General features: G+C 45.2%; 1 protein-coding gene across 1 annotated transcript in view; it reads left to right on the forward strand.

The window, feature by feature from the left end:
* The window catches only part of LOC140730671 (nesprin-1-like), a 626,730-nt gene that overhangs the window by 187,258 nt on the left and 414,117 nt on the right, over positions 1 to 25,355 (forward strand). Inside the window, 8 exon segments of the mRNA XM_073051428.1 lie at positions 4,848 to 5,053; positions 8,884 to 9,039; positions 9,740 to 10,031; positions 11,552 to 11,724; positions 14,717 to 15,026; positions 16,443 to 16,607; positions 20,968 to 21,324; positions 24,313 to 24,449. Of these exon segments, the coding sequence (XP_072907529.1) occupies positions 4,848 to 5,053; positions 8,884 to 9,039; positions 9,740 to 10,031; positions 11,552 to 11,724; positions 14,717 to 15,026; positions 16,443 to 16,607; positions 20,968 to 21,324; positions 24,313 to 24,449 (1,796 nt within the window).

Consider the following 25,355-nt stretch of genomic DNA (forward strand, 5'->3'; position numbering starts at 1 on the left):
TTCTGTAAAGTTAACAGTGAGAGGGGTAAACTGTTGCAGCTGTGTGAATGAACACCCACTGTTTCTACCAGCTTGTTTCGTCCAAGGTGCAGTGATCTTGCTAGCTTCTGCACAGACTGAGCAAGCATCTGTAGATGCTGGAAATCCAAAACAAAAATGGATCTCAAGGTTCAAAGTAAAATTTATTATCAAACTACATACGCGTCACCACATACAACCCTGAGATTCTTTTTCCTGTGGGCATGCTCAGCAAATCTATAGAATAGTAACTATAAACAGGATCAATGAAAGAGCAATAGCATATAAGATAAGAAAGTGTTGCAATGCAACTATTTCCCTCAGGATCAATAAAGTATGTCTGTAAATAAATAGCAATACATAGTGAGAGCAGGAAATAACAGGACAGAGAGCTTAAAGAGAGATCATTGGTTGTGGGAACATCTCAATGGATGAGTGCGATTGTCCCCTTTTGTTTAAGGAGGGGTAGCAACTTGAATCTGTTGGTGCGAGTTCTGAGGCACTGATGGTAGCAGCGAGAAAAGAGCATGGCCTTGGTGAGGATCTTTATGATTGATGCTGCTTTCTTATGACTGTGTTTCAGGTAAATGTGCTCAGTGGTTGGGAGGACTTCACCCATTAATTCCTGGGCTGAATCCATTACCTTTTGTAGGATTTTCTGTTCAAAGGCATTGGTGCTCCCATACCAGGCCGTGATGCAGCCAGTCAGTAAACTTTCCATCACACATCTATAGAAGTTTGTCAGGGTTTTTGATGTTGTGCCAAATCTCCACAGCCTTCTAAAGAAATGCTGAACAGATCATGGCAATGTTCACGGAGAGAGAAACAGAGTTAATGTTTCAGATTAGCAGAGGCCAATAACGGATCATTTATCTTAACTCTCATTCTGTCTCCAAGATGCTCACTGACCTGTTAAGTTTTCCCAACATTTTGCTTCAGATTTCTGGAAACCTTTTGGACAGGAATTGCAGAGCTAACCTATTTTGCTATATCCCCCAATAGAAAATGATTTGCCTTTTTCTGGTGACACCCTCAACACTTACTTCTCTGTTCCAATTATAAACAGAGAATAAAATCTTATTTGTTGTTATAAGCATACCTCTGTTTCTACAACCTGTGGTGGACGGGGGAGGGAGGAGTGGGAGGTCATTACTAAGTTTGAAAACAAAGGCCAAAGAGACATTAGCAGGCCGTTGGTTAATGACAGATGTGAGAGGGGTTTGGGAGGATGGGGCGTGTGGGATAGGCAAGAGTGTTGTATACAGTTAAAAAGAAAGGAACAGGGTAGGAATTGAAGAGTTAAGATGGAAGTGGGATATGGGGAAAGGCTGTAGGAAATGGGTATGGCCAGGATATGGAGTCAGGGTATGGAAAGGGTACTATTGGGAATGGTCTTGGAGCAGGATAGATGAATATGGATGATAGGGTGTGGAGAATTGGGGCAGGTAAGCAATAAAAGGTTTAAGTATTGTGAAGGGCTATAGTTATGGAACAGTGAAAGGGGAAGTCCTGGGATGGGTATGGGGCATGCAGGGGCAATGAGTGTAAATATGGAAAGGATATGGTGACGTGGTTACTCCTTGGAAAGCGTAATCATAGAACAGCATGGATTCACAAAAAAAAATCATGTTTGACCAGTCTGTTGTACTTCCTCGAGGATGTGACATGTCGAGTAGATAAGGAGGCATGACTGGATGTGATGTGTTTGGCTTTCTGGAAGGCTTTCAATAGGGTCCTGCACACCAAGCTGATTAACAATGTTAGAGCATATGGAATTGTGTTAATGTGCTCACAAGGACTGAGTGGACTGAAAGCAAAGAGTGGAGGAATAATTAAATCCCTCTCAGGTTGGCAGGCTGTCAGTGAGTGGTGGGGTGTTGTAGGGATGGGCGATTGAAGCCTCACTGTTCAATTAGCATCTCATCTGTGATTTAGCGGAGGGAGCAAACTGTCATATTTCCCGGTTGGTTGGTGATACTAAACTGGGTGTGATTGCGAGTGCACGGGTGGATGCAAAGAGACTTCAGGGGGAAATGGACAAGCCAAGTGAGAGGTGAAACCACGGCTAGGGAACATAATGTGTCAACAGGTGAGATCATCCACCTCGCTGCAGGTGGTAAATGGGGAGAAGTTGGCTGGTGTTGACGATCACAAAGTTGCTGAAGGCAAGTAATTCAGAGGGCAAAGGGTAGTTAGCCTTTAGTAAGAGAAGATTTGATCACAGCAATAAGGAAGCCTTCTTGTAATTATATACCTCCTTGACCAGACAGCCGGTTTGTCTGATCCGTGTCTGAGACAAAGGGAAACTTCTTTGCTCAGGGAACGGTGACCCATTGGAATTCTCTGCTCAGATGGCCATGGAAGTGTGGTTTCCTTCAAAACAGAGATCGTTAGACATCAAGGAAATAAAAAATTTGGGGGATAACTGCTATTCTCCAGTGACACCGAAGTGGAAGAACAGTCTTAATTTTATCAAATGCAAAGCAGGTTTGAACAGTGTTATGGCCTTCCCCTGCCTGTCCCTGCTTCTGTCTGTTGTGGTCACATGTCTGGTGGATGTTATGGGTGGCTATGGAGCAAGGTGTGATGGCAGAGATTTGGGCAAGGGTTGCTGAGGAAAGATAATGGGGAATGTAGTAGGGTGAATTATAAGAGCAGGGAAGGGATTTTAACTCTTCTGTTCTCATGGAGGCTTGCTGAGTATTCAATGTTGAGTATGGTGTGAGGGTAAGAGCAGGTTCAGTGCCGTGTTTAGGTTTGCTTTGTAATTGTGTATGTCCTTGATCAGACTGAAAGGATGTATTTGTAACTGAGGAAGTACATCCTTTGGCCGAATCAGCATATTGGAGGGAGATTGAAAATCTGGCTCAGTGGTGCCACAATAACAACCTTGCGCTCAATGTCAGCAAAGTCAAGGAGCTGGTTGTTGACTTCGCAAGGAGGAAACCAGATGTTCATGAGCCAGTCCTCATTGGAAGATCAGAAGTGGAGAAGGCCAGCAACTTTATCATTTTGGAAGACCTGTTCTGGGACAAGAGTTTAAATGCAATTGCAAAGAAAGCACAGCAGCACCTCTACTTCCTTAAACATTTGCGAAGATGTCATGACAAATCTAATACTTTGACTAATTTCTGTAGATGTGTGGTGGAGAGCATATTGATGGGTTGCACCACAGCCTGGTATAGAAGCACCAATGTCCTTGAAAGTAGTGCTTACAACCCAGTCCATCCTGGGCCAAGCCCTCCCTTCCATTGAGCACATCTACATGGAGCGCTGTACAGGAAAACAGCGTCCTTCATCGGGGACCCCCACTTTCCAGGTTATGCTCTCTTCTCACTGCTGCCATCAGGAAGAAGGTACAGAAGCCTCAGGATTCACACCACCAGGTTCAGGAACGGTTATTATCCCTCAACCATCAGGCTTTTGAACTAGTGGGGATAACTTCATTCAACTTCACTGCCTGTTCCCTCAACCTATGGACTCACTTCCAAGGACAATTCATCTCATGTTCTTGATATTTATTACTTATTTATTTATTATCATTTTTTTTCCTCTGTTGTATTTTATAGTTTGTTGTCTTTTGCGTATTGGTTATTTGTCCGCTCTGTTGGGTGTGATCTTTCATTGATTCTATTATTTTTCCTGTATTTACTGTGATTGCCTGCAAGAAAATGAATCTCACAGTTATATATGGTGACATATGTTCTTTGATAATAAATATACTTTCAGCTGTATACAGTAAGCACAGAGTTTCACTCCTTACTGAATCATCATCATTTTTCCTCTCAACTTATCCACTTGTCTAACCTGCACTTGGTCCTTCAATATCTATCTATTTCTCTCTCTCTCTCTCTCTCACACACACACTCACTCTCTCACACTCACACTCTCTCACACGCACACTCACACATTCACTCTCTCTCACACACACACACACACACACACACACACACACACACACACACACACACACACACACACACACACACACACACACACACACACACACACACACACACACACACACACACACACACACACACATTTCCCCAGTTACTCACTCACAGTTGTGCTGGCATCTTCAGTCACTCTCACACATCTTCATTTAGCCGTTTGTTCACTGACTCCCTCTTGTTCGGTGACTTACCGTCTTGTTGCTCACCTAATCGCTTACTCACGCCCTGTGTTTCTGTGATTATTTTTAGCGTCTATATCAAATACTCCATAACTTTGTTAAATTGCAGAACAAGCCTGAAGAGCCACATGTCCTGCTCTTGCTCCTATGATATTCTCGCAAGATGAATGGACATGGACTAGCTAATACCTGCAGCTAGTTGGTCTTTTGCTCTTAAACATGAGAAATTCTGTGGATTCTGGAAGTTCAGAGCAACACACACAAAGTGCTGGAGGAACTCAGCAGGTCAAGCAATATCTATGAAGAGGAATAAACAGTCAATGTTAAAAGTCTCGGCCCGAATCATTGACTGTTTATTCAAAGTTCAAAGTAAATTTATTATCGAAGTACGTATATGTCACCTCATACAACCCTGAGATTCATCTTCTTTTGGGTATTCGCAGTAAATATAAAGAAACACAATAGAATCAATAAAAAAACTGTGCACAGGGATGGACAAACAACCAATATGCAAAAGACAAACTGAAAATACAAAAAAAAGAGTAATAAATACATTTATTTAGTTATTCCCCCACCATAGATGCTACTTGACTTGCTGAGTTCCTGCGGCATTTTGTGTGCATGGCTCTTTTCTCTTTGATTTGTTTTAAGACTTACTTTCAATTCTGCGATGGGACTTGTGTTCTTTCTACAGGAAATCCTAAGCAGGGTGAGCATGGGACAGAGCAAACTGGATGCGGCCGTGGCCGAAGGAGACAAGCTGGTGCCACACTTGCCCAAACCCAGCGCCTCCCAGCTTCAGCAACAGCTGGCCAACAGCCAACAGGAGTGGCAGGATTTCTTGAGTCAATGCCAACAGAATAAGAGGGCCTTGGAGGACTATGTTGAAGAGCTGAACAGGTAGGTATTAACAAAGCTTGTGTCTGACATCCGTGAGATACCTCCCAAATGAAACTGACATTGGAAGGACACCGAGGAAGTTATCCTAGAATCCTGGTTAATACTTGTTGATCAACCACTACATTAACTATATATTATCTGGTAACTCTTCACATCACTGTTGGTGGGGACTTCCTGTATGTATCTTGGCTGCTACATTTCCCTGTATTAAAACGAGGATCACTCTTTATAAATACTTGTTGGGCTGTGAGTCCTCGTCATGTTGTAAAGTCGTGAAAGACACTTTATAAGACCAGACATAGGAGTAGTATTAGGCCATTTGGCTCATTGAGTCTGCTCCACTACTTGATCACTGTGATCCATTTCCCTCTCAACTCCATTCTCCTGCCTTCTCCCCACAACCTTTCACACACTGACTTATTGAGAATCTATCAACCTCGGCCTTAAATACACCCAATATCTTGATTTCCCACTACTGCCTGTGGCAATGAATTCCACAGATTCACCACTTCCTGGCTAAAGAAATTCTTCCTCATCTCCGTTCTAAATGGGTGTCCCTCTATTCTGAGGTTGCGTCCTCTGGTCCTTGACTCACCCGCTATAGGAAATATCCTCTCCACATCCAGTCTATCTAGGCCTTCCAACATTTGATAGGTTTAAGTGAGATCCACACTCATTATTCTAAATTCCAGTGAGTAGAGGCCCAGATCTGTCAAATGCTCCTCATATAATAAACCTTTCATTCCTAGAATAATTTTTGTGAATCTCCTTTGAACCGTTGCCAGTGTCAGCACATCCTTTCTTAGATAAGGGGCCCAAACCTGCTCACAATACTCCAAGTGAGGCCTCACCAGTGCCTTATAAAGCCTCAGCATCACATCCTTGCTTTTATATTCCGGTCCTCTTGAAATGAATGCTCACATTGCATTTGTCTTCCTCACCACCAATTCAACCTGCAAGTTAACCTTTAGGGAACCTGCATGAGGACTCCCAAGTCCCTCTGCACCTTGGATTTTTGAATTTTTCTCCCTGTTTAAAATAAAAAAAAGTCTACGCTTTTCTTCCTTCTACCAAAGTGCCATGCTGACTTTGGCTCATTTTACTACGTGCCTCCAGGTACCCCGAAACCTCATCCATAACAATCATCTCCAGCATTTTCCCAACCACTGAGTTCAAGCTAACTGGCCTGTAATTTCCTTTCTTCTGCTTCCCTCCCTTCTTAAAGAGTGGAGTGAAATTGCAATTTTCCAATCCTCTAGAACAATGCCAGAATCTAGTGATTCTTGAAAGATCACTGCTAATGCCTCCACAATCTCTTCAGCTACTTCTGTCAGAAACCTCGGGTATAGTCCATCTTACTTACCTACCTTTTGATATTTCAGCTTCCCAAGCACCTTCTCCCTAGTAATAGCACCTGCACTCACTTTTCCCCCCTGACAGTCTCGGACTTCCGGCATACTGATTCCGTCTTCTACGGTGAAGACAGATGCAAAATATTTATTCAGTTCATCTGTCATTTCCTTGTCCCCCGTTACTACCTCGCCGGCATCATTTTCCAGTGATCCAATATCTAATTTTGCCTCTATTTCACTCTGAAAAATCTTTTGGTATCCTCTTTGATAATATTGGCTAGCTTACTTTCATACCTTCATATTTCATCTTCTCCCTCCTTATGGCTTTTTCAGTTGCCTTTTATTTGTTTTAAAAGTTTCCCAGTTCCCCAACTTCCCACTAATTTTTGATAGATGCACTCTCTCTTGCTTTTATGTTGGCTTTGACTTCCCTTGTCAGATACATTTGTCTCATCCTGCCTTTAGAATACTGCATCTTCTTTGGGATGTATCTATCCTGCACCTTCCGAATTGCTCCCAGAAACTCCAGCCATTGCTGTTCTGCTGTCAACCCTGTCAGTGTTCTATTCCTATCAACTTTGGCCAGCTCCTCTTCCATGCCTCTGTAATTCCCTTTACTACAGATACATTTGACTTTTATCTTCTCCCTCTATCTCTTATCTTATCTCTTATCTTCTTCTCTCCTCAGGGTGAACTCTATCATATTATAATCACTGCATCCCTAATCAAATCCAGTTTGCGACACAAAATGCAATTCAGAATTGCCTTTCCCCTGGTGGCCTCAACCACAAGCTGCTCTAAAAAGCCATCTTGTAGGCATTCTACAGATTCTCTGTCTTGGGATCCAGGACCAACCAGATTTCCCCAATCTACCTGTATATTGATATCCTCCATGACTATCGTAGCCTTGCCCTTTTGACAAGCCTTTTCTATCTCTTGCTGTAATTTGTATCCCACATCCTGGCTCCCACTCCCATCAAGGTCTATTTACCTTTGCAGTTTCTTAACTCTATCCACAGGGATTATACATCTTACGATCCAATGTCACCTCCTTCTAAAGATCTGATTTCAGTTTTTACCAACAGAGCCACACCACCACCTGCCTGTCCATTCAATAGAATGTGTCGCCTTGGGTGTTAAGCTCCTGACTATAATCTTCTTTCAGCCACAACTCAGTGATGCAGACAACATCACACCTGCCAGTCTCTTAACTATGCTGCAAGATCATCGACCTCATTCAGTATACCGCATGCATTTGTGTATAACATTTCTGTCCTGTATCTGTCACCCTTTTCAATTTTGTCCCCCTGTTAAACTGCAACTCATCCCACTGACTGCAATTTTGCCCTATCATCTGCCTGTCCTTCCTGACAACCTCACTACACACTGCCCCATCCTCAGCTCCATCACTCAGTTTCCCACCCTCCTGCTGAATTAGTTTAAACCCTCAACAGTTCAAGGAAACCTGCCTGAAAGGACATTGGGTTCAGGTGTAGTCCCTCTCTTTTGTACAGGTTACATTTCTCCAGAAGAGATCCCAATGATCCAGAAATCTGAAAGCCTGCCTCCTGCACTAATTCCTCAGCCACGCATTCATCTGACAAATCATCCTATTCTTGCCCTCGCTGGTGTGTGGCACAGGCTGCAATTCAGAGGTTACTACCCTAGAAATTCTGCTTTTCAGTTTCCTACCTAGCTCCCTAAAATCTCTCTTCAGGACCTCCTCCTTATGGCACAGGTGCCACTGTGTACCAAGTCTTCTGGCTGCTCACACTCCCCCTTTAGAATGGAATGAGGAATGGCATCCCTCAGGGAAGCAACATGCCATCTAGGTGAACCTCGTGTCTACTCTTCGAACTATGGAATCCCCTATCACTACCGCAGTCCTCTTCACCTCTCCTCTGTTCTGAGCCATAGTGCCAGACTCAGTTGCTGCAGCATTTCCCCCCACCCAAAGTCTCCAAAACAGTATACCTATTATTGAGGGGAATGGCCACAGGGGTATTCTGCACTGGCTGCACACTTCTTTTCTCTATCATGACAGTCACACAGGGACCTGCCAACTGCAAAGTCAGGGTGACTACCTCCCTGTAGCTCCTACCTACCACTTCCTCATTCTCGCATATGAGTCGATGGTCGTCCCACTGCAGCTCCAGTTCCTTAACACGTTCTCTGAGGAGCTGCAGATTGGTGCAAACGTGTAAACGTTTTGAAAAGTTTGCAAGCTTTGCAAACATAACTTGGGGGCAGATGGGATGCATTTGCAGGAATAATAATAAAATGGGATTCGTGCAAATGCGTGCCTGATGGTTTATGGGTTGAAGGCTCTATTTTTGTATCACATGAGCATGAACGTGTATCCTTGGTCCTGGGAATACTTTGTGGGACTCTACCAAGATTTCAGTTTACCCTATATAGTATAGTGTCCTCTTCTTCATAATGAACATATCTCTGACTGAAAGTCATTTTTTATAAAAGCTTTGAGAGCTGTCAGAAGAGGCTAAGTGTATGGCTCCAGCAGGCAGAAGAAAGGTTGTCCACAGAGTTCATTGGAGAAAGCAAGAGGAACACCCCAGAGATGCAAGTTGAGCTGGAGAAGATGGAAGATTTCTTCACCGAAATCCAAGGGCAAAGGTAGACAATTTGAAAATTGAAAATGCTGGAAATAACTCAGTAGGTCAAACTGAAATATTAGCTCTGTTTCATCTCCCACAGATGCAGCCTGACCCGCTGAGTATTTCTCTCATTTTCTGTTTGTATTTTAGATTTCTAGCAGATGCAGGTTTTTAAAAATTATTTTCACTGACGCAGGGCGACACTTAAGGATGCAGCAGTGGTTGCTCTATCTAATATCATCAAACTTTCAGAGGGGACACTTTGATAGAAAGACACAAACAGCTTGATATTTATCTTTTATATGCATTCCATATATACATCATACAAAACACCTAAAGTACCGTACATCTTAATATCACTTTGTAGTTAAGTCTTAATATCACTTTGCAGTTAAGTTCAAGACCTTCATTAGGTTTTTGGAAGAACTTAAGAGAACAACATTAAAATTAAGTAATTTTTTAAAAAGTACAAGTGGAATTACATCATCCCTTAATATATCAAGTACAAATGGGAAAATTTATAAGGACCCACATTCCCTGCCAGAAGGTAAAGTCAGTATTTATAAACTGGATCACAACAAGAGTCAGGACTGCACTGTCCTATATTAGAGCACTACATTTTCTGTCATCCGGTTTATTCTCCTGTGAAACTCTTTGGAAAGGTTCTCTGACACTGCACAGTGTTGCCTTGATGTATCCTCCTGTGTTTCATGTTCTAGGGATTGCTTTGATAACTTGTGCCAGAAGGCTCAGGGCCTGAGTGAGTTGGGCTACGGCGATGGGTGTGCGACCCGCTCAGCCTCCCAGCTGCTGTCCCGACACCAGAACCTGGCCAAGACAGTGAAGGAGAAGCTGCGAGCTGGTCAGCTGGGTCTGCAAGAGCACCAGGCCTTCGAGGAGACCCTGCAGAACACCTGGTCCTGGCTCAGAGACGTTCAAAGAAAACTTGCTGCTATGGACAGCACTGTTGGCAGCAAGGCCACTCTGGAGAAGAAGCTGCTGCAGGTCCAGGTGTGTAACTGGTGCGGGTGGCACTGCCGTTTTAGACAGAGTCAGGTGGAGAAATGAAAATACCTCTTCAGTAAATCTACTGAATCTCCTCCACCATCCAATATACAGCTTTGTGGATCATTCAGTCCTCATTTCCCAAACTCGAGCAGGATCTGTTAGTCCATTGCTACTTGTCCGGGTGGCTGATCTGTTAGCCTTATATTGATTTGAATGGCATCAGAGAAGCACTAGTTATACCCAAACTATTTTAATGACCTTTAGTCCCCTGACCTTGCTGGCCAGTTTGTCTATTTATACAGCAGGCTCACAACGTATGCTGTTATTTGTGGTCAAGCTGGCTTATGGGTCGAGGGTATTAAGTATGCTATGAGTTGTGAATCTGTTTGATATACAGTATGTTGGTGTCACTTGTTTTTCATAAAGGGCATCTTACTGTTAGTTTGTCTATATTTTCTTTTTCTGAGCAAATTAGTTGCTCAGAAAACACACGGAAAGGTGTATAAAAAACCTAGATTTGTGATTATAGTACAAAGAAAGCATCGACTTGTTTAGTTTCTTTTCTGTAAATTATGTATTGCTGTTGAAAATGCAAGTTTAATGCTTTTTCTTACTTTTAGTCTGTTTTCTCTCAAACACTCCATTTTCATCTAATCATTATTCTGTACTTTTTTTTTGCTCTTGATATGGCCCTAAATGACCCTGCTTCACACTTGTTTCTTTATTTCATTTTCCATAGTTCCTTATGATAGAATGGAAGACTATTTGGCCCTTTGGGTCCATGCTGGCTCACAGAGTAATGCCAATACCACGATTTCCCTCATCTCTCCATATTTCCATCAACTATGCCCAGATTCTACCACTCATCTGCACACTACAGGGAATCTATAGTGGCCGATCGATCCAACTTCCTGCACGTCTGTGTGTGGGAGGACACCAGAGCATCGTAATGAAACCCAGGCAGTCACAGGGAGAAGGAGCAAACTCCATACAGTCAACACTGGGAGTTAGGATTGAACCCGGGTCTCTGTCCTTGTGAGGCAGAAGTTTACAAGCTGTTCCACCCTGCTTTCCTGAACTCATTGTCAAGGATGATCTTTTGTGATCTCGGTTTGCTTGCTCTTGCCACCCACAGTGCCACCGGATCAGCCCTTCAGCTTCAATCCAGCAAGATGCAGGCAGACACATGCAAATGGATGTTTTGCACAGGCCATTCATGGATCCTTCAAACATCCTTTAATGGAAACTTGTGCAGGCATCATGGTTCAAATTCCACGAATTCTATAATTGCTGCATTGTGCAACACTCCACAAGGAAGTTTGAGGCATCTGATACCTCTAAGATGAAGAAATATCTGAGAAATGGTGTTTTGGCTGGTGACGGCTGTAAAAAGTGAAGTTTTGGTGTTCCCCAGCTGGTGGGAGACAGGCCAGATAATGTGGTAGCCGATGTTCCTACTTAGAATAATGGCAGGGTTCACCTCTAACACACTTGTTTTCATCTTACTGTGTTGTTTGGTCCAGGAGATCCTGCTGATGAAGGGGGAAGGAGAGGTGAAGCTGAACATGACTATCGGCAAAGGAGAACAGTCCCTGAAGAGCAGCAACCAGGAGGGTCAACAGGCCATTCACGATCAGCTTCAGGCTCTCAAGGACACCTGGGCTGAGGTTGTCAGTTCCTCCGTCAGCTGTCACAGGTACGGTCCGAGTCTCAAGTAACAGAGGTTCATCCCTGTAGCAGCTTGTAGCATCTTTGAAATGCCTGACACAAAATCACCTGATAAATTTACTTGTGGAATTCGCAATCTGTGATTTGCGTTGTGAGAAGTATTGGGCAAAGTCTATTCACCTGACTGGCCACTATCCCATGTTAACCTGCATCTTTGGTACCTTAATGTTCCATCTGACCTAGAGCTAAGCATCTGATCCCAATCCCCAATCCCATAGGCACTGCTCTTACCTCCATGACATCATCTGTCTGTTTCTCTGCCTCAACTCAGCTGCTCTTCAAAGCCTTTACTCCCCATGGACAACCATTCCAGGGCTGTTCTGGCTGATCTTGCAACGTGCAGTCTACGTGAGCTCCAGTTCTCCAAACATCTCTCCTGTCCTGTTTGTCTTCATTCTGCTGTGGCTTCTGGTCCGACTCCCAGATTCTGTTTTAGAAAATCACTGACTCATGGTGAACAAATCCCCTGTAGTTTCAGTCTCCATACCCCTGCAACCTCCAACCCCGGGTTATCTTCAGCTCTGGCCTCTGGTACTTCACCAGGGTGAGCAATCTATGTGGTTTTGCTCTCTGACTCGAATTGCCCTGAGTGTTGTTGAGTTGAATTGGTGGGAGATGGCGAGAATGTGGGGAAAGATAAAATGCATTTGGGTGAGGATAGGATCAGTGTGAGTCGGTGCTCAGTGGTGGGCAGGGGCTCGGTTCCAGGCTTCAGTGTATCTCTGACAATGTCACTACTCCCTGATATATTCCATGTAATCAGAGAATCACACAGCACAAAAATGGTTCCCTTCAGCCCATAACACAAAATACTGTGCAGATGCTGGGGTCAAAGCAACACGTACAATATGCTGGAGGAAACACTCTACTGCCATGATGAGGCCAAACTCAGGTTGGAGGAGCAACACCTCATATACCGTCTGGGTAGCCTCCAGCCCCTTGATATGAACATCGAATTCTCCAACTTCTGGTAATTCCCTCCCCCTCCCTTTCCCCATCCCACCTTCACTTTGTCTCCTCCTACAGCTGCCTATCACCTCCCTCATGGTTCCACCTCCTTCTACTACCCATAGTGCTTTCCCCTTACATTCCTTCTTCACCTTTCCTGCCTATCCCCTCCCTGCTTCCCCTCCCCCACCCCTTGATCTTTCCTCTGATTGGTTTTTCACTTGGCACCTACCACCCTCCCCCCACCTTCTTTATAGGGCCTCTGCCCTCTCCTTCTTCAGTCCTGACGAAGGGTCTCGGCCCGAAACGTTGACTGTTCATTTCCACGGATGCTGCCCGACCTGCTGAGTTCCTCCAGCTTGTTGTATGTGTTGCTCCTCTCAGCCCGTGTTGTGCATGCTGATCGTGGTGCCTATCTGTGCTCTACACGCTCTAGTTCTAGACTCCTCTGCCTTGGATAAAGACATGGATTATCTATGCCCCTCATAATGTTATAAACCTATTTAAGGCCCTCCTCAGCCTCCAGAGTTTCACTGTACGTGATCTCGCCTTACAACCTCGGCCGTCCGTTCCAGCTGACATTCCGATAGGTCTCTTCTGCAATAGAAAATCTGCAGATGCCGGAAATCACACAAAGTGCAGAGGAACTCAGCAGGCTTGGCAGTGTCTGTGGGAAATAGTGTAGCCAAAGTTTCGGGCTGAGACCCTTCGTCGGGACTGGAGAGAAAAAGACGAAGAGACAGAGTTAGAAGGTGAGGGGAGGGGAGGAAGACACACGGTGAGAGGTGAAACCGGGAGAGGGAGGGTTGACGTAAAGAGCTGGGAAGTTGATTAGTGAAAGAGATACAGGGTTGAAGAAGGGAGTATCTGATAGGAGAGGACAGAAGGCCAAGGAGGAAAGAAAAGGGGGAGGAGCACCAGAGGGAGGGGATGGGCAGGAAAGGGAGATAAGGTGAGAGAGGGAGTGGGGAATGGTGAGGCAGGGGGAGCATTACCAAAAGTTTGAGAGATTGATCTTCATGCCCTCAGGTTGGAGGCTACCCAGGTGGAATATAAGGTGTTGCTCCTCCAACCCGAGTGTTGCCTCATCGCGACAGTAGAAGAGGCCGTGACCTGACATGTCAGAATGGGAATAGGAAGTGGAATTAAAATGGGTGACCACTGGGAGATGTTGCTTTTTCTGGCAGACTGGTAGGTGCGCGGCAAAGCGGTCTCCCAATCTACCGCGGGTCTCACCAGTATACAGGAGGCCACACCGGCTGCACTGGATACAGTAGATGACCCCTTGACTCACAGGTGAAGTGTCGCCACACATGGAAGGACTGTTTAGAGCCCTAAATGGTAGTGAGGGAGGAGGTGTAGGGGCAGGTGTAGCACTTGCTCCGCTTACAAAGATAAGTGCCAGGAGGGAGACCAGTGGGGAGGGACAAGCAGACAAGGGAGTTGCGTAGGGAGCGATCCCTGCAGAAAGCAGGAAGTGGTGGGGAGGGAAAGATGTGCTTGGTGGTGCGATTCTGTTGCAGATAGCGGAAGTTATGGTGAATTATGTGCTGGACGTGGAGGCTGGTGGTGTGGTAGGTGAGGACAAGAGGAACCCTATCCCTTGTGGGTGGTGGGAGGATGGGGTGAAGTCTCTTCTTCACTCTTTGTCTCTGTTGCTAACACATCTTTCCTGTAGTTTTGCATCAGAACTGTCCACAATACTATAAATTTGGTAATTGAGCGGAAAGTGATTTTTAATGTAAACAAAGCAACTAAGAGCATCAATTCATCGCTAATTCTATGCCATGAAGTTGATTTAAGAACTAATTCCTAGCTAGGTCACTTCTTTAGCAAACGGGAGCAGAAACACTGAAAACTTTTTAATGTCCGAGTGCTACAAGGATCCACCTCAGTTACGAGAGGGACTTTGTGAGTCTGGCTGTGTGAATTGGCAGAACTTCAGTCCTCCCCATGGCCGGAGCCTGCTCCTCCCCTGTAACCAGACGCTGTGTTTCTCTTGCCCCTTTCAGCCGGCTGGAGTGGGTGCTGGCTCAGTGGAGCAGCTTCGTGGACAGCAAAAGGCAGCTGCAGGAGTGGCTGGAGAGTTTGGAGCAGGAAATGAGCCAGAGCCTGGAGCAGCAGCCCGACCTGAAGGACAAGCTCCTACAGCTGGAGAGGCACCAGAGTGTCCTGGCCGACGTAGAGAAGCACTCGGCCGTGCTCGCTCGCTTGGTTGAGAAAGCCCGGGAGCTGCTGGAGAAAACTGGCGATGCCGCTTTTACAGAAGATGCTCTGCTGGAGATCAGGGCGCAGTTTGCTGATGTTGTTGTGGTCACCAAGGTAACCCTGCTCTTCCTGTTCAAGCCCAATTCCCTTGAGTTAAACACAAATAACTCTGATAGATGTAGTGAAGTTGTTGAGTGCAAGAGCGGTGGCATTAATTGCTGCAGTTGACGTCATGGCTCGCTCGGTTTCTGGCTGGGTAACCTACTTTCTCGACAGGAGGCAGATTGTGCGTTGAACACGCCTGGGAAGAGAACTCTTGCATGAATAGCAACTAGCCATAAAGTAACTCTAAAACGTGATCCGGGGAATCACTGTCAACAGGTGCAAGCATGAACTCAGTGAACCAAATCCTTGATTCCAGACCAGCACCAAACCGGCAAATTATAGAGCCACTAAATGATACTGAGGTGATATGATTATGGTGAAAGGTGCGACGGTCACAATCTTTCGGTAACAGTGAAATGTTGATATGTTATAGGAATATCATGGCTAGACTATGGTAATATTGTTACAGTGACATTGACTCTGATTTCTGTGAGGCTATAGTAGAACTGGTACTGTAACTCTGCAGAGCTGATACGTGGTGCGGTTAAAATGTTATGGTGATGTCATTGCCCATTTATGGTTACAATGATTGATCTCTCAGTGCTTGGGATGGCTAACTGGCTAACTCTCCCATTGTTGATTCTGCTAGTATGGGGTGAAGTCGAGATGTCCACAGTGCTCTTCTCAGTGCTGCTGGGGTCTTTCTATGAAAGAAAAGATGAACTTGCCCTCCAGGGCATGCACCAGAGATTGCTGGTTTGCTGTGTGAAGGGAAATGGAGCAAACTGACTAGGGTTTAGATCAGGAGTCCCAACCTTCATTCTGCGACCGACCAATACCATTAACTGAGGACCCCAGCTTGGGAATCCCTGATGTAGGGGGATGAGGGATATCTCATTGAAGCATACAAAACAGACAAGGGTGTTTTCTCAAACCCATGAGTCTTGGACCAGGGCCACACTTTGAGGCTAAAGGGGAGGTCATTTAAGACTGTGATGAAGAGGAATTTCTTTATTTGGGTGATGATTCTCTGCTGTGGAGAAAATGGAGTTTTGTGTTCATTCGCAGAAGAGTTAAGTAGATCTCTAGGCATTGAAAGTGTAAAGGGATATAGGGATAGCAGTGGAAATGGCATGGATGTGGAAGATCACCATGTTAGAGCAACATGAAGAGCTAGGAGGCTTTTGCCTGCTCCTCCGACTAATGGTGAAGTAAACTCTTCGACCCTTAAGGCCTGCACATGTGGAGGGTGAAGTTCAGGGGAGTCTGTGCATCTGGACTCCAGCTGTGATTGAGAGATGAGGTGGAGGAGTGAGAGGGTGTGGAAATGATTTGGCGGGTAATCCATGGATTCCAGTTGTGGTCATTTCAGCCTGTATGCTGCACAACTGGTGACTTATACAGACCATTTGGCTTTGATTCCAGGGCAAAGTAAAGAAGCTGGAAGACATGGTGCAAGAGCATCAGAGCTACCACAATGCAGTACAGGAACTGTCCAACTGGCTGAACTTAGCAAAGGAAGAGCTACACCGCTGGGCAGATGTGTCAGGAGACTCGAGCACCCTGCAGCGGAAACTGAAAAAAGTCACGGTGGGAGAACAGCCCTGAACTGGGCCACAGAAAGTGCACAGCAGTAACTGGGAAAGAGGAGAGTCAGGGTGGGAGAACTCCCCTTAACTGGGTCATAGAAACTGCAGAGCAGTAACTGGGAAAGAAGAAAGATGAGCTCCTGTACCAGGCACTGCATTTTTGTTCCGAGTCAGAATGTCATGACTTCCAGCTCCACCATAGCAACCTGTCACATAACCCAGAATCTCACTCCAGTGCAGAACCCAGGAAGTGCTACAGCAGTTGAACATTACACCAGGGCTCTTTCTGCCTTAGAACATAGAATAGTACAGCACATTACAGGCCCTTCGGCCCACAATGCCTCCCATATAACCCCCCACCTTAAATTCCTCCATATACCTGTCTAGTAGTCTCTTAAATTTCACTAGTGTATCTGCCTCCACCACTGACTCAGGCAGTGCATTCCACGCACCAACCACTCTCTGAGTGAAAAACCTTCTTAGGTGGAAGTTTTAAGAAAACTTTTAAGTTTTTTGAAACAGCATCATAAGACCTTAAGATATAAGAAAAGAATTAGGCCATTTAGCCCATCATGTCAGCTCTGCCTTTCAAACATGACTGGTTTTTTTTCAATCCATTCTCCTGCCTTCTGGCTGTAGCCCTTAATCCCCCTTAACAATCAAGAATCTGTGTCTTAAATGCACACAACAAGTAGGCAACAAATTCCACAGATTCAGCACCCTGTCACTGAAGAAATTCCCCCTCATCTCAATTTTAAAAGGCGCTCTTTTATTCTGAGGCTGTGCCCTCTGATCCTAGACTCTCCTACTAATGGAAACATCCACTCCATGTGCACTTGATTCAGGCCTTTCAGTTTCCAGTGGGTCCCGATGACATCCTCCCCTCATTCTCCTGAACCTCATCGAATACGTGCCCAGGGTCAAGAGCAGGTTACTGGCTCTGGTGACCTGTCCAGTTTTTTTACCCCTCGGCTAACATCTTGAAATGGATTACCATTTTCAGCTGCACTGGTGTCAGAGGAATTTGCTGGCTGATGCATTTCCTGCGTGCACTCTGACTACATTTCAGAAGCACTCCATTGGCTGTAAAAATCGCTTCAGGACATCTTGAGTTTGTGAAGCATTTTGTACAGAAGCAAGCCTTTCCCAGTGTTTCACTCCGACAGCCAACAGTCCGTCCCTTTACAGCCTCTTTACAGCCCTCCTGCTGTGCACTTTCAGCCTTATAATTGTATATAAATTAACCTTAAGGAGAATATTTCAGGTTTTTTTTGTGCAGATTTGAGGCAGTTTGTGTAGAATTAAGATTACAGGAATGTCAGGGCTTGCTGATCATGAGAGAGCAGGTGAGTTAAAGGTCAGGGAGAAATTAACTCGACCATCTTATCAGCACAGTTGTATTGTGAGCTTTGCCAGTTTCACTGATCATGTTCTCAGCAGTACCAGCCTGTACTAGCCTGCTTTCACCTCTGCTTAAGATGTTGGCTGACCAGCCTTTGTGGAAGCAGAAGGTAAAGGGGACATATACAAATCTTTGTGAGGAAAGGGGGCTTAGTTCGTGCTGCAGTTAGTTATTGAGCAGGATGTAAGTCATAAGCTTGCCTGCTGTCTCATGACAATGAAATGGACTCCAGGGTTTAAGTGTGTCATTGAAATCTCACCCATTGACTTCTCATGCACCTTGGAGGGTTCGCCCTATAGAACTTTCCTTCCTGAGAAGGGTGGGTGGGCGTTACTGCAGCGTGCCTAACGCTACCCTTGAGGCTCTGCAGAGGTCTCTTATTCCTCCTAATTCCCCCTGTCGCCCTCACAAGCAAAGGACAATAAACAGCACCCTCCTGACCTCTCCTGCATCTGTACCAGTTACAACGCAATAAACTGAACACCTCAGGCTTCCTCTGTAAACTTGGCCTCTGTGATTTCACCCACAAACCTACAAAGTCAGATCCCAGTGATCCCGTGACTCTGATCCCAGTTCTATTTGACCCTCTGCTCACAGCTGCCTGAGTAAAAAAAAAAATCGCTTTCTTCTCCCTGCCGGCCTCCTCCTTTCTATAAGGTTATCGCTTAAGAGCTGCACTTTGACCTATCCGAGCCTGCACTGTTACTTTGATGGAGTGAGTTGATTAGTCTCACAGCTCTGTATTTTCCCCACAGTGCAGCAGATTTTCCCAATGAGTATCGGTTCCCTTTTGCAGTTACCATTGACCTTGATCCTACCATCTTCTCAAGCCACATATTCTATTTCATCACATCTTGCTAGGTGATTAAAAAAATTTGATCGTCGTTTATTTTCCAACTAATTACCTTTAATCTACATACTCAGATTATTTATCTAATATTAGCACAAACTGTTTCTCTGTTTCTCGTATTTCTCACAATAATTGGGAAGCCATTCGGCCTGTCGAGTTTATGCTAGCTCCCGGAGCAATCCTATCTGCCCTGTTCCACCACTCGTTTTCCTCCAGCCTGCTGTCTCCCACGTGCTCATTAAAACCCCGCTCCCACTTTTCCTATCACTTACCTATGCCAGTTTGTGATAGCAAGCTCACCTCCAAACCCCGCTCGTCTATGGGATCTAGAGGAAGCCCACATGGGTCAGAGGGAGAAAGCACCAGAGCTCAGGACTAGCAGCACTACTCGCTGTGAAATCTTGCGTATCATTATCAAATCTCCATATCACACCGATTATCTCCAATTAGTCTTACTGTATGTACAATCTTGCAGCATTATATAAACTTATAGAAAAATCAGGATATTTAGAACATTACAGCCCAATACACACCCTTCAGCCGTGTTATTGTGCCTTATAACTTACTCCACAATCAATCTAACCCTTCCCTCCTGCACAGCCCATAGCCCTCAGTTTTTCTTTCATCCATGTTTTTATTTAAGAGTCTCTTAAATGTCGCTAATGAATCAACCTCTTCCAGCACCCCCGGCAGAGTATTCCAGCCACTCTCTGCGTGACAATCTACCCTACACTTCCCTCCACTCACCTTAAAAGGATGTCCTTTGGTGTTAGCTATTGCCACCCTAGGGAAAAGGCTCTGCCTGTCTACTCTGTTTACCCCTCCCAGCCTTTTACACCTCTAGCAAGCTGCCCGTCATCCTGCTTCGCTCCGAGGAGAAAAGTCCTAGCCTGCCCAGTCTATCCTCATAAAACATGATTTAATATTCCCTGCGCCGCACTGGTAAACGATATTATCAACTATACTGATGGTTCGCACAAGGCTCTGCCCACTCTTTATCCAGCCCAGTCAGAAACAGTAATAGTTTTTGTTCCCTTGTGCTCATACTGAATTCGATCTTTGAGTCATTGAGTTGTACTGCACAGCAACATCGATTCCATGCTCGACCATCTCCAGTGATCCCACTTTATTCTGCTCAGATTCCCATCAACTGCCCCCAGGTTCTACCACTCGCCTGAATGCCAGTGGCCAGTTAACCCACAGGCCTTTGGGCTGATACCAGAGCACCTGGAGGAAACCCACATGGAGATCCACCCCACGCAGACATCGTCTGAGGCTAGGATTGGACCCAGGCTCCTGGAGCTGTAAGGCTGTGGCTTTAATTGCTGCAGCACCGCGCTACCTTTAAATAGTCAGTTGTTCGTCTGCATTGTTGCATGTGACAGTGGGTTGCACATCTTTACTCTTTTGTTAAAGTGGTTCATCCTGAATTGCCTGCAAGATTTATTCATGATGCTCAGACTTACGGCTTGCAAGTTCCTAAATATAGCAAAGTATATCCTCTTCACAATCAATGCCCTTCTGCTGTCGTAGTGACCTCCACCTGGCCACCCCTCACCCTCCTTATTGCAGTGGAAGGAGCCTCATCCTGTTCAGGATTTCCTCTCAGGCCTGGTGAAGCTTTTTCTCCACCCTCTCCAGGGCTTTAATGAACCGTATCTGTCTGAATTTGGCATAACTTCCCCGCTTTCCAGTTCCATCCTTTTTATCTAAGAGTTTGATTAATATTTTCGAGGTCGACATCACTGTCTTGAAATGATCCGTACTTCCAGAACCCCTTTGTTCTTCTGCTGCCTTTAGATTTGGCCTCCTTTTCCCTTTCAACAGCATGCAGCGTCTCTTAATAACCTCCTTTGAAATTTATGTTTTGCAGGGATTTAATCTCTCTACTTTGTAAGGGCAAACTCAACTTGTTGAAAGAAAGGCCCTGATAATCAGGTGCATGATATTCTGCAGATCCAGCTAGTGTTTCGGGGCAGAGGAAGGGTTAATATTTTCTGCAGGACGTTACGTAGCATTTATTCAACTATGAACTTTCAAACAGCTCCATGAGTACTTGCATAAATAGTTATGACAGTACCGGTGACTGTAAATATTTTCCATTGCCAGGAGCTGATCGCTTCCAGACGCAATGGCAGAGAGCGTTTAAACAAAGTGGAGGCTCTGGCTGCAGAAGTACGACAGCACACAGCAGCCAGCGGATGTGAGGCAGTGGACAGGGAGCTGGAGGCACTGCGGGCTGACTGGCAGCACTGGGAAGAGAGCACTCTGCAAGCACACAGCTGCCTGGAGACCATGCTCAGCCAGACGACCAGCTCCGAGCAGGAGTTCGAGGCGCAGGTCGCTCAGCTGGACAGGGACCTGCAGAAATTCGGTGCCAGTCTTGAGGCTTGTTCACACAGCCTGTCCCAGCTGAAAGACAAAACCACCGATGAAGAAGTTGTGGAATGTTGGCAGAAAGCAAAGGTTTGTTCGGAGCTCATAACGGTTTTGTGGAATTTGTACCGGGGAAGTGATTAAGAAAAGCAAAGCAGCAGAGAATGCCTTAGCTTTGATAATACTAGGGTAAAAGGTTTCTTGGCAGATATACGACGTATACTGTACATTAATATATATGATAGAGGGGTAAAACCACATTCAGCTATTGGAATTCCGTCATTGAAAACTGACCCCCTGGATATCTCACACTGCTGTTGGGTTATTAATTCAATGGCTGATAATTAAATGCAGAACCATACTGTGAGAGACTTATCCAGACTAATCTCACATTCCGTCTTGTAACGCAACGTATCTCTTCAAAATGTGTTTAATAATATTAACTTCTACTGCTTGTATAATCCTATTTCCAGTTTGATCAAAAATAGCAAGTTCTGTTACAGAAACGATCACTCCCACACACTGTGTTTCTCCCATAGGCAGACTTGCAGACAGACACAAAAAATACACTCCCATGTGCAGCTTCACTCCCACATCAATCCCAAGAATAGCATTGCTCCCACAAGCGGCTTTACTCACTGACATTGCATCCTTCCCACAGGTACCCTTACTCCCACAGGCAGCTTTACTCCCTGACACTGCTTCACTCCTGAAGGCAGCCTCACTCGCACCAGCAGTGAGAGCCTGGTTTGATGCTGCCCATAACAGGAGTGGTGGTCACGAGGCATGATAAATCCATACCCGTTGCTTTCAATTCACAATTACGGCCTGCTCCCGTACTTGTCACCAGCTCTGTCTGCTGAATGTCCAGGCAGGAGGCCAACACCTTGGATGACCAACGCCAATTAAAGATCGTCTTCATTACTTGCACCAATCAGCTGTGTTTTGGCATCGACAAATTAGTCAGGGATATGAGGGGGAGAAGATGGATTCAGTAGATTTCAACAGGTACATTTAATGTAAACAATATACATCCTGAAATTCTTTTTCTCCGCAAACATTCACGAAAACAGAGTGCCCCGAAGAAGAATGAGTGACAGTTAAACGTTAAAACCTCAAAGCCCCCCCTCAACTCCCTCCTTCCATGCATAAGCAGCAGCAAAGCAACAACCCACCCCCCTCACCAGCAAAAAGCATCAGTAACCCCCCCCCCCCCACCCCCACACCGAGCTCTCAGGCAATTCCAAGGTCGCTGATGCTAGTTTTGCAGAGACAGAAAGGGAGCAGTTATGTTATAGTATCCGCTGGCCCTGCATGAAAAAAAACTTTTGGAAAGCAAGGGCAGCAGATTGCCCCAGTAGTCAGCTGCTCATTATTCAATGCTTGAAGTGGAACTGAACGTTTGGATACAGGGTTAGAGGATGGAGGGTGTTCATTTAACACACACGCACACACACACACTCACACACTCACACTCACACACACACTCACACACACACACACACACTCACACACACACACTCACACACACACACTCACACACACACACACACACACTCACACACACACACACTCACACACACACACACTCACACTCACACACACACACACACACACACTCACACTCACACACACACACACTCACACACACACACTCACACACACACACTCACACACACTCACACACACACACACTCACACACACTCACACACACACACTCACACACACACACACACACACTCACACACACACACACTCACACTCACACACACACACACACTCACACACACACTCACACTCACACACACACACGCACACACACTCACACACACACACTCACACACACACACACACTCACACACACTCACACACACACACACACACTCACACTCACACTCACACACACACACACACACACACACACACACACACACACACACACACACACACACACACACACACACACACACACACACACACACACACACACACACACCATCTACAAATGCCACATTCCAAGTTTCACCACAGGCAGACTTTACCTGTCCCACAGTGCGTCACCGTTATTCAGATAGCAGCGACCTTTGTCAGTCAGGATTCATTCTGAGCACCAATCACCATGGCTCTGCTTCCGAACCTGGTGTCACTCCCACATGTGGTATCACTCCCATGGCAATGGAACTTGTATAACAGTGGAACACAACGTCACTCTCTTCATCACTCCCACACCAGTGTCACTGAGGCAGGTTCCACCCCCCACCCCCCCAGTCTCATGACAAGTGCACACTGCTGGCTGGACACCCTGGTGTTCGTGGACTCTGAGAATCTTTCTCCTGCTTCTCTTCCACCCTCAGTTTGCATCGTGAGAACACGGAAGCCCAATGTATGTAGTGGAGGGACCTCTGTGGCAATATCATCCTTGGTCCTGTTATCAGACCAGCAAACATTATCACTGCTGACTGCATAATTCTGTGCCTGTACACCACATTAATTGAATAGACACTATTACTTCAGTATGCCATAACTCCTCCGCATTTACTTTAAACATAATTTACTCCTGGATACATGACCACCCAAAGACACAATATAGCTGTTTCTATAAACCAGGGGTTCCCAACATTTTTATACCATGGGCCCCTATCATTAACCGAGGGGTCCGTGGACCCCAAGTTGGTCACCTCTGCTGTAAACCATGATACACACAATGTCACTCGTAGACAAACTGTACAATTGAGATACTTTATTATTTTTTCTACATACTCTTTCTGTTTTCTATCTTGTATTTTCTATATTCTATATGCACCATTATTTCTCCAGTACAGGTATCTCCGACATATAACAGCACACTAGATGCAGAGTGTCATTCCCAGATGCCGCATTCCTTCCAAATACCATGTGTATAACTTTTACACATGGCACTTTCTCAATGCAGCATCGATATTTCGGGCAGAATTGTTCATTGTGTGTTTACTCCGTGGGGTTATTCACAACATTCTGCCCTTGTGTTTCCTGAACAATGAATATTATTGTGCCTCTCAATGATTCTGTAATTTAATTTATCACCACTCTTGGCACAGGAAACAGAGGAAGCCCTGAAGGAGGCGGAAAATGCCAGTGAATCACTGAAAAGTCAACTAAATGACCTCTGCAGGTTTTCCAAGGACTTCAGCTCACACTCAGATAAAGTTTCTTCTTTAATCAAAGAGTACAATAGGTAAATAATATTTTGGGTATGTTTCTTTTTTATTCACTTGTGAAATGTGACTGTCAGTGGCAAGGCCAATATGTATTATGGCGATGTACACTTAGTGGCCACTTTATTAGGTACCCGCTGTACCCATTGTACCTAATAAAGTGCCACTAAGTGTATTTTAGTATGTTTGTATCTGTATATATGTATTTTTGTATCTTCTGCTGCTGTAGCCTATCCGCTTCAAGATGCGATGCGTTGTGCGCTCAGAGATGCTCTTCTGCACACCGCTGTTGTAACTCCTGATTATTTAAGTTACTGTCACTCCCCGTCAGCTTGACCCAGTCTGGCCATTCGCCACTGACCTGTCTCATTAACAAGGTGTTTTTGCACACAGAATTGCTGCTCAGTGGATGTTTCTGTTGTTGTTGTTTTTGCACTATTCTCCGGAAACTGTAGAGACTGTTCTGTGTGAACATCCCAGTAAATCAGCGATTTCTGAGATACTCAAACCACCCCATTTGGCACCAACATTTATTCCACAGTCAAATTCACTCAGATCACATTTCAGACAGACAGACATACTTTATTGATCCCAAGGGAAATTGGGTTTCATTACAGTTGCACCAACCAAGAATAGTGTAGAAATATAGCAGTATAAAAACCAGAAATAATTAAATGATAATAAGTAAATTATGCCAAGTTGAAATAAGTCCAGGACCAGCCTATTGGCTCAAAATGTCTGACACTCTGAGGGAGGAGTTGTAAAGTTTGATGGCCACAGGCAGGAATGACTTCCTATGACGCTCAGTGTTGCATCTCGGTGGAATGAGTCTCTGGCTGAATGTACTCCTGTGCCTAACCAGTACATTGTGGAGTGGATGGGAGACATTGTCCAAGATGGCATGCAACTTGGACAGCATCCTCTTT

This window comes from Hemitrygon akajei, chromosome 7 (assembly GCF_048418815.1).
Source record: "Hemitrygon akajei chromosome 7, sHemAka1.3, whole genome shotgun sequence".
Lineage (NCBI taxonomy): Eukaryota > Metazoa > Chordata > Chondrichthyes > Myliobatiformes > Dasyatidae > Hemitrygon > Hemitrygon akajei.